At 44.5% G+C, this 19,256-nt stretch overlaps 1 protein-coding gene across 2 annotated transcripts in view; it reads right to left on the bottom strand.

Annotated features, from left to right (window-relative positions):
- Positions 1-1,826: 1,826 nt before the first annotated feature.
- RRP36 (ribosomal RNA processing 36) overlaps positions 1,827-19,256 on the bottom strand; it is a 57,233-nt gene continuing 39,803 nt past the window's right edge. For both annotated transcript variants that reach the window (XM_070734634.1, XM_070734635.1), the window contains exons 4-8: positions 6,124-6,190; positions 4,753-4,857; positions 4,594-4,668; positions 4,307-4,424; positions 1,827-2,414 (exon numbers count right to left, since the gene is read on the bottom strand). In XM_070734634.1, coding sequence (XP_070590735.1) covers positions 2,275-2,414; positions 4,307-4,424; positions 4,594-4,668; positions 4,753-4,857; positions 6,124-6,190 — 505 coding nt within the window. In that variant the 3' untranslated portion in view covers positions 1,827-2,274. The remainder of the gene's footprint in view (positions 2,415-4,306; positions 4,425-4,593; positions 4,669-4,752; positions 4,858-6,123; positions 6,191-19,256) is intronic.

The raw sequence follows: 19,256 nt of genomic DNA on the forward strand, positions 1-19,256 counted from the left end.
CCGGTGAGAAGCACAGGCGTGGAATTGTTTTATTTCTCGGAATGCCGTTTTGGTTCGCTAACAGTTAAGCTCTTCAAATAAAACAACTGGAACCACAATCAAGCAGGACTAATGGGTAGCTGCAGGAAGGTAAAAGACTGCTCTCCAGGAAGGCAATTCTGAAAAACGGTAGGTGAACATCAAGCTTACATGCAGTAGAAAAAATAGACTGGGAGGAGGAAGATCAGTTTTGGGGAAAGCAGAGGGGCCCAAAATCAGATTAATAGGGATCCACCGTTCCCTGAAAGCTGCGCGCATGCGCGCATGCGCACCCCAAAATATCTCCCCGCGTGCCATTTTTTACAGCCGCGCGCTCCCCATCTCTCTGCCAGCCCGCGGTGGGGGGGCGGGAGCGGGGAGGCGCCAGCAGCAGAAGGGAAGGGAGCAGCGGCCGCTTGGAATGGTCCGCGGAACTCGCCCAGGAAAGCCTCCAGGAAGCGGCGGTAGGAGCGTTCCTCCGCCAGGCTGCAGGGGCCGCCCGCGGCCATTGCGGCTCCCTCCGCTCGCTCGCCCGACCCGCCGCAGTTCCAGCCACCCAGCCAGTCCCGAGAGCGCGCTGTGCGCCCCCGCCCGGGATCCCCACGCCCCGCCTCCGACCCCTGCACGCGCCCGAGAGGCAGGGAGGGCAGGGTAGGGAGGAGGGAGCAGGCGCGCACCCCCGCTTTGCTTTCCAACGACACCGGGAGTTTCTTTTCCTTCCCTTTGCAAGCGGGGAGTGGGCGTGCAATCCCTCTCCTCCCTCCCGGGACTCCAAAGAGAGAGGCTGCCGCCTATCCAAGCGTGGGGAGGGGGAGAGGCATGCAATCCCCCTCCCTCCCCACGGAGAGGGACACCCCCTCTTTTTTTTTCAAACAAGGCGGGGACATTGAACTCCCCTCTTCTACTCTAGAAGCAAGCGGAGAAAGAGAGCTTAGAGCGCCCGTGCACGCGCACACAGCCACACAATTGCACAAACCCCCGATGGGCAGTTTGGGGGACTCCGATTCCCATCATCCGCGGGCCACAGCAACATTTCCTTCTCATCCTTGGCAAGGGCGCCGGTTTGGAGAAACGGATGATGGCTTAAGTCTGGATGCCGGTGAAGGCTTTTCTTATTTTGAATATCCCGAGCGGGCTAGCAGGGGGATAGGGAGCGCGCGCAAACGCCCGCGCGCCCCCGACATTGAATATCACCTTTGCCAGCCTCCGCTGAGAAGAACGGAGAGAGAACGCGAGTGAGTGAGAGCAACAGACAGCAAGATAGAGAGAAAGTGAGAAAGAGAGAGAGAGAGAAAGGGGGGGGAGAAAGAGATAGCAAGAGAGAGAGAACAAGAGAGAGAAAGAGTGAGAAAGAAAATGAGAGAAAGAGTGAGAGAGAGAGAAAGCAAGAGAGAAAGAAAATGAGAGAAAGAAAACGAGAGAGAAAGTGAGAAAAAGAGAGAGAAAGAGGGGCAGAGAGAGAAAGCAAGAGAGAGATGAGAGAGGAAAGAGAGTGAGAGAGAGGAAGAAAGCAAGAGAGAGAGAGAAGAGTGGAAGGAAGAGATAGAGAGAAATGATAGAAAAAATGGGAGAAATGAGAAAATGATTGAGGCAGAAAATGACAGGAAAGAGAGAGAAACAGAGAGAGAAGTGAGTTTTGATTTAAAGCATATGGTAAAAGCACTTAAATAATAACAGAGAAAAAAAACCCAGCCCTCACCTGTTTTTATTAATAGTTATGTTTTTGGTTTTGCTGGTTGATTTAGTTTTAATAGTAATGGATTTTGGTTTTTTTAAATTATTAATTTCTTTTAATAAAAAAGAAGGGATTTTTTTCTTATTATTTATTTGTTTGTTTATTTGTTTGTTTGTTTATTTATTTATTCTTCTATGCCGCCCAGTCCCAAAGGGACTGTCGCTCAGACACTATACTTTTCCGCCCACACTGAAAAAAAATTAGAGGGTACATTGTAGGGATCTATTGCTTTTTGCCCTGAAGAGCAAGCAGCAGGAGATGTAATCACTGCAAATATTCTTATTTTCAAAGTTTAAGAGGTGCTTGTGCAATTGAAACAACATAATTTTGCACAACAATCATTTTTTTCCAGCAGACATAAAGGACTTGGCAGGATATCTTGAACTGTGGGATGATTCCTGGCTATTTGCCCTCACTGCCTGGCTTAAGGCTGAAGAGGTCATCTTTCCCACAGTTGCCTGTACAAACTATGAATCGGTGGGTGAAGTCTTCCTTCGGGGAGGGGGACCTTGGGTCAGACATTAGCTGTCCTTCCGAAAAGGGAGCTTCCTTTTATCCTTAGCAGCATTCCTTTTCCTCTTCTTGTTCAGGAAACTCTCCAGCTTCCCACTTCTCTTCAGATCTTTGTATTTCTCAGCAAGTTCCAATTTCTGCATTTCAGCTGTAGATGTCAAGAAGGGAGGGAGGTTTTAATTCAAGCCATAAGTGTTCATAATATCCCAAGCAATTATTTTCTATAATCTTACTATTTTTGCTTGCCAACATCATTGTTCAACTTGACCCTATAAATCATGTGGTACAATTTAGTAACTAATTGCTATGAAAATAACATGAAAATGCATTTAAGTGCTGGCAGTGGCTATCCTAAACCACTTCTCATGCAATTCTTTTGACAAGAATTCAATAATCTGGAAAAGGATTCAATAATTTAGAAAAAACAACTGGAACCAGGGGAAGAGCCTTCTCTGTGGTGGCCCCGGCCCTTTGGAACCAACTCCCCCCGGAGATTAGAATTGCCCCCACCCTCCTCGCCTTTCGTAAGCTCCTTAAAACCCACCTCTGCCATCAGGCACGGGGGAACTGAGATACTCTTTCTCCCTAGGCCTTTACAATTTATGCATGGTATGTTTGCATGTAGGTATGATTGGTTTTAAAATAAGAGTTTTTTAGTTGTTGTAGTATTGGATTTACATGCTGTTTTTATTATTGTTGTTAGCCGCCCCGAGTCTACGGAGAGGGGCGGCATACAAATCCAATAAATAAAAAAATAAAATTAAATTAAATGCTGTTGGCAGAATCGGGTTGCTAGTGGTATGGGTAAGGACGGTGTACCGGTAGCGAAAATTGAGCTGCGCTTGCAGTTTTGCATTTGCTGTGGGCACAGGCGTGCGTCCCAGCGAGATTTTCCTTCTGCGCATGCAGCAAAATGTCACAGAGGGGACACTCACCTGTGAGATTTTAGAAATTTTTTGCTTCCGCGCATGCGTGGAAGAAAAACAAATTGTTGAAATCTCTTTCATGTGTGTGTCCCCTCACAAGATCTTGCTTTTTGCGTATGCACAGAAACAAAATCTCACTGGGGTGTGCGCCCGCAGCCGCATCAGAAGCAAAGCTGTGAGTGCAACGCACCAGTTGTAGCGGAATCGGGAAAGATGATTGAGAAATTTGCAGATGGTTATAGCGTGACCCCAGAACATTGCCACTGTTGTTAACACACTGGTTGCCCAACACCTGACTTTTGATCATATGACAATGGGGATGCTTCACTGGTTATAAGTGTGAGGACTGATCTTAAGTCATTTTTTTCAGTGCTGTTGTACCTTTGAATGATCACTAAACAAATGATTGTAAGTCGACGATTATCTGTAGCTATTTACTGTCTTATGTCTTCAATTCCCTGACACATTTAACAAAAACCTCAGAGCAGAGTAGAGGTTCCTCGGGGCAATGAGAAAACGAAAATTCTTCTACCTCCTTTCTCAATACCTTTTCATAGATAGACATCGATCTAATTAGGATTTCTAGCGGATACTCACACGACAACTTTGGTCTCTGGAGTAATAGTAAGAACATAAGAAGAGCCATGCTGAATCAGGCCAAAGCCCATCGAATCCAGCGTTCTGTGTCAGACAGTGGCCCAACAATTGTCCATGGGGATCTTGAGCAGAAAGAGAAGGCAAAACCCTCCCTTTCCCTTGACCCCCAACAAATGGTACCTACGGATTCCCACGGGAATCCTGCCTGCCTCAACCAACATAGAGGCGGCACTTGGACATCCGAATCTGTCTAAACCTGCCTTGAAGCTATCCAGGCTGACAGCTGTCACGACCACTTCTGGAAGTGAATTCCATTAACCAACGAACCTCTGGTTGAATAGTGACAGTGATGTCACAGTGATGATGAAGATACGCACACATAAATTCCTTATTCTTCAATTTATACAAACCAACTAGCATAAACAGGTCTTCTAATATTTATTATTAATACAGGAAGGGGGTAATATTAAAATTAAGGTTGGCAGAGCAGCTATTACCCTAAGTGGGAAACGCTTACATTTCTTTAGGAAGAAAGGCTTCTTTCCTTGCTTGGCGAACTCTCTTTGCTGCCTCTTGAACGCCAGGGAATTCTCCCTCTTCTTCTGGCATTTCCTCTGTGCTTCTTCCTGTTGTGTCTAAGGAACAAAGAGGGGCAAGAAACAAAGAGGTTGTATTTTTCCTCTCCCCAATTTCATCTGCCGCATGGTTTTTATGATCAATGCTCTCTACAGCTTTGTTTCTGCCAATTGCCTGTACTTCAGAAGGGTAAACAGGCTGTTTAAATTCTCTTTGGCACCAACTCACCATTCGCTTAAGGAGCTGCTGCAATTTGTTCTGCTCTTCCACATTTTGGCTTTTCTTCAGCTGCTTCTGAATAACCTGAAAAATAGGAAAGCACCAACTCTCTAGGGAGACCTGTTTTCATTCTGAAGGAAGAAGCGCAGGGCACTGTTACATCGTTACCTCTTTCTCCTTCTTCCTCACATCATTTAAGAAACTGTATGTTTTCTCAAATATTTCTGGTTTATATTCCCCAGAGAGGTCATCAAAGCGAGGATCTCTAGACACCTGCGGAGGAGGAAATGGGATCAATACTAGCATCTCAGCAATGTCACAAAATGTTTGTACGTTCTAGGAAGCCCATGCTATTGGGGCACAAAACCAATCTGGCCATGTTCCTTTCTCTCATTTCATCTTCTTCAGCATTTTGCTTTTGAAATGAAGAGACTTCTCAAATGTTGAACAGCAAAACTGACGTTGACAATGTTTCACTCTATTGTAAATCCACGGGTTGTTTGGAGCACGGAAAAGTAAAGTACAGTGATACCTCATCTTACAAACTTAATTGGTTCCGGGATGAGGTTCTTAAGGTGAAAAGTTTGTAAGATGAAACAGTGTTTCCCATAGGAATCAATGGAAAAGTGATTAATGCGTGCAAGCCCAAAATTCACCCCTTTTGCCAGCCGAAGCGCCCATTTCTGTGCTGCTGGGATTCCCCTGAGGCTCCCCTCCATGGGAAACCCCACCTCCAGACTTCCGTTGCCAGCAAAGCGCCTGTTTTGCGCTGCTGGGATTCACCTTCTGGGATTCCCCTGCAGCATCACAAAAACACGGAAGTCCAGAGGTGGGGTTTCCCATGGAGGGTAGCCTCAGGAGAATCCCAGCAGCGCAAAAACGGGTGCTTCGCTGGCAATGGAAGTCCGGTAGCGGTGCGTTTGTAAGGTGAAAATAGTTTGTAATAAGAGGCAAAAAAATCTTAAACCCCGGGTTTGTATCTCGAAAAGTTTGTATGACGAGGCGTTTGTAAGATGAGGTATCACTGTAAAATAGTTATCTTGTTTTTGAGTATCTTCCTTTACTTTGGGTATCCGGAATCTGATACAAAGTTATAAGTTTCATGCTCTAATACAGTAATCCCTCACTACTTCACGGTTCATCTTTTGCAGATTTGCTACTTCACGGGTTTTCAAAGGGGGTTTAAATCCAGTAATAATTTTAAATCCATTGAAAATTCATAAAATTATTCTACGGTACTACTGTACTCTGTTAAAGAAACTGGTAGGATATCACATGTAGTTCCAGCTGAGAAACATTATAGAATGACTGTTTCATGCAAAGGGTGGGTTTTAAAAGTCCAAATACTCGTTAAATACATAAAAAATATCTTTCCTCTACTTCACGGAAATTGGTTTTTCACGGGTGGTCTTGAAACACATCCCCAGCGAAAAACGAGGGATCGCTGCATTCAAATATTCTCCCAGTATTTTTATCTCTTTTTTTTTTAAACCACAAAGATCTATTTTGTGTGTTCCAATACAAGAATACAGTACTCACCTTTTTCTTAACGGGTATGACTTGCCTCAAAAAAGGTACTGGCTGTTTGGCTGAAGTTTCCAAAGGCCTGCAGAACAGGAAAATAAACACAATCTTTTTAGTGGGGAAAAAGATTTGTGGAATTTTACACAGTTGTGGCTTCATTCTTAAAACTATTTCCCTGAATACAATAAGTAAGTATCAATGGGCACCAGGGCACAAAATATATGCTTGTAATTGTTTTTGTGAGGCAAATGCCTTTCATTCACTAGATCTAAGAAGGACTGAATAACCATAGTATTCAGGCTTCTCTAAGAATGTGTTTCACAGAGGCAGCTTTGTATTGATCAGATAAGAATTGTTCTGTTAGTCAGTGGCCTGGTGTAACCTAGTAGCCCAAACAGCTTCCTCCAAGCTCACGCAGCTGTGCTTTGCAAAGAGGTTTCTAGCTTAAGCAAAGCTAGCAAGACTCTGACTAATAAAGGAAATCTAACTATATCCTTCAATATGCTTTTAGGATTTGCTGCATCCATAGTACTGAAATCATTTCTCGTCAACTACGCCTATCTTCTCCTTCATAAAGAACTTGGAAACAAATTGCCCTATAAGGCATCTAGTCCATGAGATTATCAGCTGGAATTCCCTGAACCTTGGAGAAAGGAGACACTTGCAAAATCCAGTAATATATCTCAGAATTTAAGACTGCAAGACATAAAACTAACAACCTCTGGCTACATTTACAGCCATTTCCAGGAAGATTGGCTTTTCATGGTTACTTCTAAAAAAATGGATAAGTATAACTTTTTGAAGTGCGAGTTGTCCTCTTCCTTTCCTGCTGGACATTACAGTGATCCCCCGCTCGTTGCGAGGGTTCCGTTCCAGGACCCCCCGCAACGAGCGGGTTTTCGCGAAGTAGCGCTGCGGAAGTAAAAACACCATCTGCGCATGTGCAGATGATGTTTTTAACTTCCGCAGCGCTAGCGAGGAGCCGAAGATTGGGGGCGGCGGGGCTGTTTTAAAACGTCGCCGCCGACATGGGGGGCTCGCTAGCACCCCCCGAACCCCCAACCCAGGTTTGGGGGGGTGCTAGCGAGCCCCCCATGTCGGCGGGGACCTTTTAAAACACCCGTGCGGCTTTCCAATGAGTCCCGAAGACACGTCTTCGGGACTCATTGGAAAGCTCCGATCGTTTTAAAACAGTTGCGCCGTTCTCCGCTGACTCCTAAAGCGGGGTGCGAAATGACTTGGAGGAATGGGAAGCTGAAACCGGCCGATTTGGACTTCCCATTCCTCCAAGTCACTTCGCCGCTCGTGTCCTGGCTAAACCGGGCAGCAGGAGACAGGCTTTGAGTTTTGGCTGCGGGGCGAGGGAGTTAGGAAAGTCCTACTTCTCCCCCCGCAGCCAAAAACTCAAAGCCTGTCTCCTGCTGCCCGGTTTAGCCAGGACACGAGCGGCGAAATGACTTGGAGGAATGTGAAGCTGAAACCGGCCGGTTTCAGCTTCCCATTCCTCCAAGTCATTTCGCAGCCCGCTTTAGGGCGACAGGCGGTGGGCTGGGAGCCGCAGGCGAAAGGAGCTCAGGCATTGTTCTTCGGACCCCGCCCGCTCAGCCCCGCGGCGGCCCTTTCCCTCTCCAGGCTGCGGGCGGGGTCCGAAGAACAATGCCTGAGCTCCTTTCGCCTGCGGCTCCCAGCCCACCGCCTGTCGCCCTAAAGCGGGGTGCGAAATGACTTGGAGGAATGGGAAGCTGAAACCGGCCGGTTTCAGCTTCACATTCCTCCAAGTCATTTCGCCGCTCGTGTCCTGGCTAAACCGGGCAGCAGGAGACAGGCGGTGGTCCGGGGGGCGCTGTCTCTCGGCGCTTTCGAGCCGAGAGACAGCGTGGACAGGCCCGTTCCTTGGCGCTGTCTCTCGGCGCTTTCGAGCCGAGAGACAGCGTGGACAGGCCCGTTCCTTGGCGCTGTCTCTCGGCGCTTTCGAGCCGAGTCCGGGAGCGAACTCGCTCCCGGACTCGGCTCGAAAGCGCCGAGAGACAGCGTGGACAGGCCCGTTCCTTGGCGCTGTCTCTCGGCGCTTTCGAGCCGAGAGACAGCGTGGACAGGCCCGTTCCTTGGCGCTGTCTCTCGGCGCTTTCGAGCCGAGAGACAGCGTGGACAGGCCCGTTCCTTGGCGCTGTCTCTCGGCGCTTTCGAGCCGAGTCCGGGAGCGAACTCGCTCCCGGACTCGGCTCGAAAGCGCCGAGAGACAGCGTGGACAGGCCCGTTCCTTGGCGCTGTCTCTCGGCGCTTTCGAGCCGAGAGACAGCGTGGACAGGCCCGTTCCTTGGCGCTGTCTCTCGGCGCTTTCGAGCCGAGTCCGGGAGCGAACTCGCTCCCGGACTCGGCTCGAAAGCGCCGAGAGACAGCGTGGACAGGCCCGTTCCTTGGCGCTGTCTCTCGGCGCTTTCGAGCTGAGTCCGGGAGCGAATTCGCTTCAGGACTCAGCTCGAAAGCGGCGAGAATGAACGGCGTGGGCGGGCGAAGGGCGGGCGGCAGCGAGGATTTTGCGTGGGCGGTGGGGAAACTCCTCGCTGACGCCAGCAAGAGGGGGAAGACCCAGGAAAGCCACCCAGCAGCTGATCTCCTGGTTGCCATCTACGCATGCGTGCCCATAGAAAAAACGCACGCATGCGTAGATGGTATTTTGACTTCCGGGTTGAAAAATCGCAAAGTACCCTGTTCGCAATGGTTGGGGACGCAATAAACGGGGGATCACTGTATAAGAATTTCAGAATTTCTTTTTTCTTCAACCCAATCCTTTAAATTTTAAGTTTAAAGCATGGGTTGCCTTATTTTGGATGATCTAGGGTCCTATTAATTAAAGAGCAGGACAAATGTATTTTAAATAAATAAAATCTAGCTTTAAGGGAAGAATATGCTCAGCCCCTTAAAACTCTTAAGAAGGGAGATTAAAGAAAAAACATCATTAATATAAGTCTGACTTTAATATCTTACAGTACAGTTGACAGCAAGAGGCTCACTAGCTTCAGAAGATATCATCTGTTATAGTTACAACTCTGTTAGTAATTCTCTTAGAATAGATATATATTCAATTAGCATGCATCAGTTTCCTAAACGTCTTGCTACATATCATCATTCTTTGGAATTTCAGTTGATAAATGGTCTTTTTAAAATCTAATTATTGATTAATCATTAGATTCAAATGCATGGCAATCTGCTAAAATCTCCAAACGTTTTTAAGGTGATAGAGGAAATGCAATCTGTCTGCTGAATTTTAATTTGTCTGTCATTGTCAAATGGGAATTATTTAATGATTTAATTTTCTCTTTTTGATTCATAATGCAAGCCTATATTCTTTTGAGAAATAAGAATATGGATCCCTAATTTTTTCACTGTTGATTAAAATTTGATTCACCATATAAATTACACATGAAAAGTTAAGCATGTATTCTATATAGTAACATCTAGTGAGTGTTACAAACTTGCTATATAGTAAACTTACAAATCCTACAAATTTACTACATAGTAAACTCCAATCATTTTTACAACCCAAACTATGCAATAAATTTCCCGGACCGTTTTTTGAGACCTTGGGTGGGACACTGCAAAACTGGTAATAGGATTAGGATTTAATTTAATTTTGATTTAATTACATACAATTAATGTGATTCCTCCCTATTAAACTATTTTCACTTTCTGATGTACTAAAAATAGAATTTGATAATAACTTTCGAGACCTCCGGGTGTCCCATCTAAGTTTTGAGGAGACCAAATGTCAACCGTAAACATCAGATTATACATTGTACTTATACAACATCAGATTTAAAACGTACTTCAGAGGGAGGAAATGAACTCAGATGACCAATGCACTCCATCAAATCAAATCAAATCAAATCAAATCCCATCTTCCAGTGCTCCCTATTAAAGCAAGGAGAAAGCGAAGGGAATCCCTATAGTTTTGTAGTCAGATACTATCTTTCCCTGGAAGCATATACAAACCATATATATCTGATCCTTGGCAATTATCTCCTTAGGCAAGCAAATTGAGGGACTGAAACAAAGGATAATTTCAACTCTATTAATTTCTTACAGGGACACGTTTTATAGATACCACAGACTAATTATTGGTCTTGCCCTATCGTTTTAGACACTGCTGCCTAACAATTCTTTTTTTGTTCTGTTAATATAAGAATAATAGTGTATAAATATGAAAATTGAAGGAAGCATTTTAATTCTATTGGCATAGTTAGATTCTAATAGACAGATTGTATTTCAGTAATTTCGCTTTCTGTGGCAAATTAATTAATACAATCCGAGTATTGAGCAGACAAAAGCACTAATAAAAAGCATTCAGACTGTGAATCTAATTACATGCTTTTATCGTTCGGTTTCCTTTTTACCTGCATTATCTCTTGAGAAGATTTCATTTTTATTAGAAGTGAAAAGGCAGAATCTGTAACTCATTAGGGGGATACTATTCAGTATTGACAAGGGATATCAAACAGAAGTGACTCCTCTGATTGAAGGCGGATTTTCATATTTAGCATGAATGTGACTCCCTAGGAAGCATGTTTAGATCAGAATTTATGTTGATTTAAGTAATTTTTTTGCAGAAAACATTACACTGAAATGACACAATTTGACAGTTATATAAACTGCAGATTTTTTAAAAAAAGTAAGTGTGACTTCCATAAAAGCTTTTGCACTGATAAAACACTTGCAACACTTGCTTCCAAATATTTAAAGAAACCAGAACTTACACAGTCTCAGAAAAATGTTCATTGAGGCCGCTTCTTAATGCTTTAGAAGGCATTAGGTCATAAAGTGTTGGTTATGACCTATGAAGCCCTACATGGCCTGGGACCAGATTATTTACGGGACCGTCTTCTGCCTCATACATCCCAATGGCTGGTCAGGGCCCACTGAGTCAGCCTTCTCCAGTCCTGTCAGCCGGACAATGTCGTCTAGCGGGCCTAGGAGAAGAGCCTTCTCTGTGCCTGCCCCGGCCCTATGGAACGAACTCCACCCAGAGATTCATACTGCCCCCACTCTCCCTGCCTTCCACAAGGCTTTGAAGACCCACCTCTGCCCGCAGGCTTGGGGTCATTAAAACTTTGACATCTTGCCCCACCCAATGGGGGGGGGGGTTGCTGGACGTGTGAGGTGTGAACCTGTTTGTTTAGTTTTAATTGTGGGTTTTTAGAATACAGTTTTATGTAGATTTCTATATGTTGTAAGCTGCCCTGAGTCCCAGGAGAAGGGCGGCATAGAAAGAGAATGAATGAATGAATGAATGAATGAAGGAAGGAAGGAAGGAAGGAAGGAAGGAAGGAAGGAAGGAAGGAAGGAAGGAAGGAAGGAAAGATAATAGCACATAGGACTTTGTGTGAAAGCCATTCTTAACAGCAGGGAATATAGGCATCCTCTGGGGATTTAAATTGGGTTCCACAGAATCCTATGGTTCTATAAGGCCTTGAATGGGTTCCCAGAAGGACTAAGCGGGAAAAGAACTCTCAAAATCAATGATGCTGGACACACCCAAACACCTGCTCTTTTTCCTCCCATTAGCTGCATGTTATCAGGATTTGTCAATCCCACTACAGTGGTACCTTGAGATACGAGTTTAATTCGTTCCGGACCTGGGCTCTTAAGTCGAGCAGCTCTTATCTCGAACGACTTTTCCCCATAGGAATTAATGTAAATAATTTTAATTGGTTCCAGCCCTCAAAAAACTCACAAAGTTAGTCTAAATTATGCAGAAAGACATGTTTTTAATGAAGAAATGTACATGTACATATAAATGAATAATGAAGTTTCTTTTACTTAACTTGTAAACTTTCTTAAACTTTTAAATTTACATATGTTCAACTTCTCTGCCACCCAATCCTGTAGAACAGAGGTCCCCAACCCTTTTTGCACCAGGGACCGGCTTTAAGCGATCAAGAGAGGAATGGGTGAATGAATGGACGGAGGGTGGGAAGGAAGGAAGGAAAGAGGGAAGGGACAGGAACAGAGGAAGGAAGCAAGGAAACTTATGAAAGGGGAGAGTAAGAGAGGAATGAGTGAAGGGAGGGAGGGAGGGAAGAAGGTGGGAAGGAGAAAGAAAAGAAGAAATAGAGGAAGGGAAGGTAAAAGAGAGAAAGAAAAAGAGCAAGAAAGAAAGCAAGAAAGAAAGAAAGAAAGAAAGAAAGGGGGAAGGGACAGGAACAGAGGAAGGAAGCAAGGAAACTTATGAAAGGGGAGAGTAAGAGAGGAATGAGTGAAGGGAGGGAGGGAGGGAAGAAGGTGGGAAGGAGAAAGAAAAGAAGAAATAGAGGAAGGGAAGGTAAAAGAGAGAAAGAAAAAGAGCAAGAAGGAAAGCTGCAAGCACCCCCCCGAGCCCCCCAGGCCGGCTGCAACCTTTTAAAACACGCGCGCCGCTTCGCAGCTGTCTCCTGAAGCCGAACGCGGAAGTTAGCGTTTGGCTTCAGGAGACAGCTCCTTGGCGCTTGTATCTCGAATTTGGGCTTGTAAGTAGAACAAAAATATCTCTCCCCTCCCAGCTCTTATCTCGAGTTGCTCTTAAGTAGAGCAGCTCTTATGTCGGGGTTCCACTGTATTTGCAAGTGGTCTGTGAAGGAGGTTCTAGGTGAATTTCTTTCCTTCATTCCACTTTACTTGCTTCCCATATGCCCAAGCATACAACTGAACTTCTCGCCTGCCTCCAAGGGATCCAATCCGATCCAAGAAAGGATTTCCTCGTCAGCCCAGGTTTTCTAAAGGACAGCTGAAAACAGAGCTACAAATCCAGGAGTTTCTAACTTGATCCAAGGGCAATTTTGGTGAGTCTCTCTTCCTTCGCTTCCCATTTTGCAAACCACATTTGTATGTCAATAAAGGAGAATATTTGTAGCTCAGGGTTAAAATGAGGGGTCCTTTGCACTCTTTGAGCGTGCTTGTTTTCTTACAGACGTTTCATTACCCAAACTATGTAACATCATCAGTTAGAAGGAGCAGTGATGACGTTACCTAGTTACGGAAATGAAACATCTGCAAGAAAACAGCAATCTCAGAAAGCTCCAAGAACAACCCCTCCTTCCATATTTGTATATGCGTGCGTGTGTGTGTGTGTGTGTGTGTGTGTGTGCGCAAGAGGCCAACTTAATCATCAAAGTGACATCCAGTCCACACCCACTTAAAATTAAACCCAACTGAGCCACATGGAAATGTGTCCGCGGAGAGGGGCGGCATACAAATCTAAATAATAAAATAAATAAATAAATAAATAAATTAATTAATTAATTAATAAAGCAATCTTTGTTAAATTCAAGGGTTTGTGATTACTATTTTTTTTAAATAAAAGCAAATATTAATTTTGCATTTTATAATAAACACTTTTCATTTTGTTGCCAATTTTCTATCACTCATACCTTGCCTTTTGATTAAGCATTCTGAGATCTATTTTTTTTTTTTGGAATAACTTTTGTTCTAGCAATATCTCTCTCCCATGCACTTCAGAAACAGCGGTTAGATTTGGTGTTGTTTCACTAGAACATAAGAACATAAGAAGAGCCATGCTGAATCGGGCCAAAGCCCATCGAATCCAGCATTCTGTGTCACCCAATGGCCCACCATGGGGATCTTGAGCAGAAAGAGAAGGCAAAACCCTCCCTTTCCCTTGACCCCCAACATATGGTACTCAAGGGAATCCTGCCTGCCTCAACCAACATAGAGGCAGCACATGAACCTCCGTTTCAATAACTACCGATACTCTTGGCATCCATGAATCTGTCTAATCCTGCCTTGAAGCTATCCACCCTGACAGCTGTCACAATCTCTTCTGGAAGTGAAGTCCATAAACCAATGACCCTCTGGGTGAAGAAATATTTCCCTTGATTTGGCCTCGCTTTCTTACCTATGAGCTTTAGGGAGTGCCCCCTCGTCCCAGTATTGTGTGATAGAGAAAATAATTTTTCTCTATCTCCTTTTCTATCACTAGGGAGATATAGCTCAAGTCATAAAGGAAACTATGACAAAGATATTTAAAAGGTATAAATAAGCGCAGTAACTGTGAACTACGTATGATTTGCCATAGGTATCTTTCCTCCCTTTTCAAAGTAATTGGTGGCCACGATCCTCTGCCTCTACTGTAGAAAATAAATCTTTGTGGTAAGTCTAATGCAGGCAGTCCTCGACTTATAGCCACAATTGAGCCCAAAATTTCTGTGGTTGTGAGACATTGGTGAAATGAAATTTGCCTCATTTTACAACAGTTCTTGCCACACTTGTTAAGTGAATCACTGCACTTGATCGGTTAGTAACGGTTGCTAAGTGAATCTAGCTTCCCCATTGACTTTGCTTGTCAGAAGATCACAAAAGGTGATCGTCTCATTCCAGGACACGGCAACTGTCATAAATATGAACCAGTTGCCAAGCATCTGGATTTTGAACACATGAGCATGGGGACATAGGAAAGGCTGGAACTGTAAAAAAAGGTCATGTCACTTTTTTCAGGGCTTTTATAACTTTGAACAGTGATTAAATTTATTTATCTGTTTGTTTGCTTGTTTGTTTGTTTATTCGACTTCTATGCTGCCCAATCCTGAAGGATTCAGGGCGGCTTATAACAATATTAAAAAAGTACAGTTAACAATAAGAAGAAGTCAAGTACAAATTAAAACAATAACCCCAATTAAAACCTACAACTCATCAATCAAATCAAAACATGCATATTATTCAATACAATTTGGCTATGAAAGTTGTACAATTCATGGCCCCCAGGCCTGCCGGCAAAGCCAGGTCTTTGTAGCCTTTCAAAAGGCCAGCAGGGTAGGAGCAGTACAAACATCAGGGGGAAGTTGGTTCCATAGAGCCGGGGCAGCTACAGAGAGGGCCCTCCCCCGCGGCCCCACTAACCTGCATTGTATAGTCCAGTGATTTTCAACCTTTTTTGAGCCTCGACACATTTTTTACATTTACAAAATCCTGGGGCACACCACCAACCAAAATGGCACAAATCAAATCAAATCAAATCAAATCCATCCATCCATCCATCCATCCATCCATCCATACATACATACATACATACATACATACATACATACATAACCCCCTCATATATACAATCCCATGTAACATCCCCTTATAAATACAGTCAATCATCAATCATCCCTCCTCAAATTTATACCACTGTCTCATTTCTGGGTACTTCTCCTGTCTTTCCCCCTTTTCTCTCTCATGTCTCTCATTTCTCTCTCTTCTTCCCTTTTTCCCTCATTCCTTCTCCCTCTCACTTCTCTTCTTTTTCCATCCCTGTCTCTCTCCCCCCTTTATGCGTGTGTGTGTGTATACGCACTGGAACCATTTCCAAAACCAGTTGAGGGCTGGGGTTTTTTTCTCTTTTATTCTTTTCAAAAACAGGTGTGGGCTGGGGGTTTTTTTCTTATTATTTGGGTGCTTTTTACCATATGCTTCAAGAATCACCTCTCTCTCTCTCTCTTTTGTTTCTCTCTCCTCTCATTCTCTGCCTCAATCATTTTCTCATTTCTCCTTTTTTCTCTCCTTTTTGTTCTCATTTCTCTCTCTCTCCTTTCCTCTCCCTATCTGTCTCTCTTGCTTTCTCTCTCTCTTGCTATCTCTCTTTTTCTCTCTTGCTTTCCTTCTCTCTCTCTCTCTCTCTCTCATTCTCTCTCTTATTTTCTTTCTCTCACACTTTCTCTCTCTTGTTCTCTCTCTCTCTCTGTTGCTCTCTCTCATTCTCTCTCTTATTTTCTTTCTCTCTCTCTCATGCTTTCTCTCTCTTGTTCTTTCTCTCTCTCTCTCTCTCTCTGTTGCTCTCTCTCTCTCGTTCTCTCTCTTCCTTTCTTCTCTGTGGAGGCCGGTGAAGTTTTTCCTTAGTTTGAATGTTCTGAGCAAGCTGGCAGGGGGATGGGAAGCAGCCCCTTTACTGACAGCCTAAGATGGGACTGTGAGAGGGGTGGGCGTTCCCACAGCGCTCGGAGCGGCTAGCGGACGGATCGCCAGCGCTGCTGCAGCCAATAGTGGTGCTAATAGCGGCGGCGCGCGATAGCGGGGGGGGGCGGCTTCTGCAAGTGGGAGCTCCAGAGCTGAAGCCTCAGCCCTGGAGTTCCCACTTACAGGAGCCGCCTCGCGGCACACCTGACTATAGGCACACCGGTTGAAAAACACTGGTATAGTCGACAGGACCCGGAGAAGGCCAAACCTGTGCGACTATATTGGTCTCTGGGAGGTATACGGCAGCAGACTGTCCCGTAAATAGTCTGACCCTAAGCCATGTTGCAAATGAACTGTTGTAAGTCAAAGACTACCTATATAGTAGTCTACTATAGAGTATGTCCTATTATTTTATTATTATTATTTATTAGATTCGTATGCCGCCCCTCTCCGCAGACCTTGTTGTCTTTGATGCTGACAGTCTCTTAAGAGACATAATTAGCTGTGCCTTCCTTCATGAATACTGAACTCATATTCTAAGACAAACTTCGTTCAGTAGGAAGATGCTGAAAAAATGATTCCTAAGAAGAAACGGTACCCATCTAAACCTATAGTCCCATGATAATCAATAACTTTAGTATGTCCTATTATAGGATGCCATGGTAGAAAAGGAATATGATTTATTAGACTTGTATGCCGCTCCTCTCCAGAGACTCGGGGCGGCATACAAGTCTAATAAATCATATTCCTTTTCTACCATGGCATCCTATAATAGGACATACTAAAGTTATCGATTAACATGGGACTATAGGTTTAGATGGGTACCGTTTCTTCTTAGGAATCTTTTTTTCAGCATCTTCCTACTGAACGAAGTTTGTCTTAGAATATGAGTTCAGTATTCATGAAGGAAGGCACAGCTAATTATGTCTCTTAAGAGACTGTCAGCATCAAAGACAACAAGGTGGCTGGGCTTGTGGTGGAATGGGGCAAAATGATGGCAGAAATGCATGCAACTTCCCCTGAGTAGGATCTCCCTGAGGGAAACGCCTCAACATCAGTGAATTTGCAAAGCATCTGTGGGATCTTTAGACAGTTACATTCTGAGGAGAAAGAACTGGAAGGGGCAAAAATGCATCGGAGCCCACGATACCAAGGCTGTACAGATTATTATTTAGCTCTCTACTGCCAAGAACCACGATATTTAAATGGCTGATTTGAAGAACTGATACAGCTGGCTGCTGTATGATCTGTTTTCCCTCTTTTGCAGGAAGATTTAAGCCTTTTTAAACATGTTGCCAATAAGAGTGACCAAGTAGTGTAGTTGCTGGTTGAAGGACATTCTATGTTGATCAAAAAGCCCAGCTCCTTGAAATGTTTATACCAGGATCTGGATATCCTTTAATAATCAAAGATAATTTCATTAACAGGTTATGGCGGTAGGAATATAGGTGTATTTAAAGGGATCTGATTTACAACAGTCACCATAATCTTTGCAAATACTCTGCACCATAGAGCAGGGGTAGGTAAACTTGGCTCTTCTATGACATGTGGACTTCAACACACAGTATTCCTGAGCTAGCATGATGGGCTGAGGAATTCTGGGAGTTGAAGTCCACAAGTCATAAAGAACCAACTTTGCCTACCCTTGCAATAGAGTCACCCTGGAAGTCTGAATTAGAAGCTGAAACAGGCTGAATAGAGACGCCTTGAAAAGATAATGGGTGTCCTAATAGTTACATCTCAGGAATAGCAATAGCATTAGCGATATAATTTAGACTTATATACCACTTCACAATGCTCTAACAGCCCTCTCTAAGCCGTTTACAGAATCAGCATATTGCCACCGACAATCTGGGTCTTCATTTTACCCATCTTGGAAGGATGAAAGGCTGAGTCAAACTTGAGCTGGTGGTGAGATTTGAACTGCTGAACTGCAGCTAGCAGTTAGCTGAAGTAGCCTGCACTCTAACCACTGCACCACCCCAGCTCTTGCATATTATGGGATGAATTGACTCTGTACTTTTTCTGGAAACACTCCGTTTATCTCAGAATTTCCATATGGCACTTGTGCTATTTGGTTTAGTTCATGCTCAAGATCTTGTGCCATTTCTCTTGTGGACAATTAGATATTTAAATTTAGATGGTGTTTGGTCCTTTTGGACTTGGAAGATTGAATGACATAATCTAGTGAATTCTATGGTGTAGCCCTCTTTAAGCTCCATGCATTTCATACGATATGGGTCTATTGATGGGTGAATTGCATCAGACTGCTATGCACATGGAGTTATTTGCACCTCCCATCTTGCAATGAGAAAAGGTTCCCCCCCCCCCCCAGCATTGGGATTAAGACTGTTGAAATTGTTTGGGGTTCTGCCAAGATGAGCTGTATTCCTTGTGGCTCAATTATTTGTCTTTGAAAGAAATTGAGAGAATAGGCGTTGATTGCTTACCTGAACGCCTCTTCTCGTACGGTGAGCGGGTACAGCAGTCACATGGGTTGCTCACGTCCAATCCGATGGAACTGAGCCTAGTATTAAAAAAGCTTGCCGGATCCGCCCCTTCCCCAGAATTCGCGAATCCATAGACTAGGCTCAGCTGTGAAGCTCTGTAGTGTTCAACTCTCATTGTTAGAGGAAGAAAGGTATAGAAAAGTAAAAGAAGACACATACAAGGGCGGGAAGTGACTGCTGTACCCGCTCACCGTACGAGAAGAGGCGTTCAGGTAAGCAATCAACGCCTATTCTCCGTACTGAAGGAGCGGGTCCAGCAGTCACATGGGACATACCCAATAGATGGTCCCTAGGGTGGGATTAGATTGCTATCGTGTGAGATAACGGATTGGAGTACCCTTCTGCCGAAGGCAGCGTCCGCTGAAGCGAAAGAATCAATCTTGTAGTGCCTGATGAAGGAATTTGGCGAGGCCCAAGTGGCTGCTTTGCAGACCTCCTCCAACGGGGCTTGAGTCGCCCAAGCGGCTGAGGTGGCCGCGCTCCTGGTGGAATGCGCTGTGATGTTCCTTGGAACGGAGAGGGAGGCCGACTCATAGGCCTTAGATATAGTCCCTCTGATCCAACGGCCCAGTACTGTTGAAGACACTTTGGCCCCCATGACTCTGGGATGATAGGCTACAAAAAGAGCTTCTGACCTTCGAAAGGGTCCTGTGCGTTGGATATATATTCTCAGCGCTCTGATGAGATCCAGGGTGTGCCATCTAATTGCCA

Source organism: Erythrolamprus reginae, chromosome 1 (genome assembly GCF_031021105.1).
Source record: "Erythrolamprus reginae isolate rEryReg1 chromosome 1, rEryReg1.hap1, whole genome shotgun sequence".
Taxonomy (NCBI): Eukaryota; Metazoa; Chordata; class Lepidosauria; order Squamata; family Dipsadidae; genus Erythrolamprus; species Erythrolamprus reginae.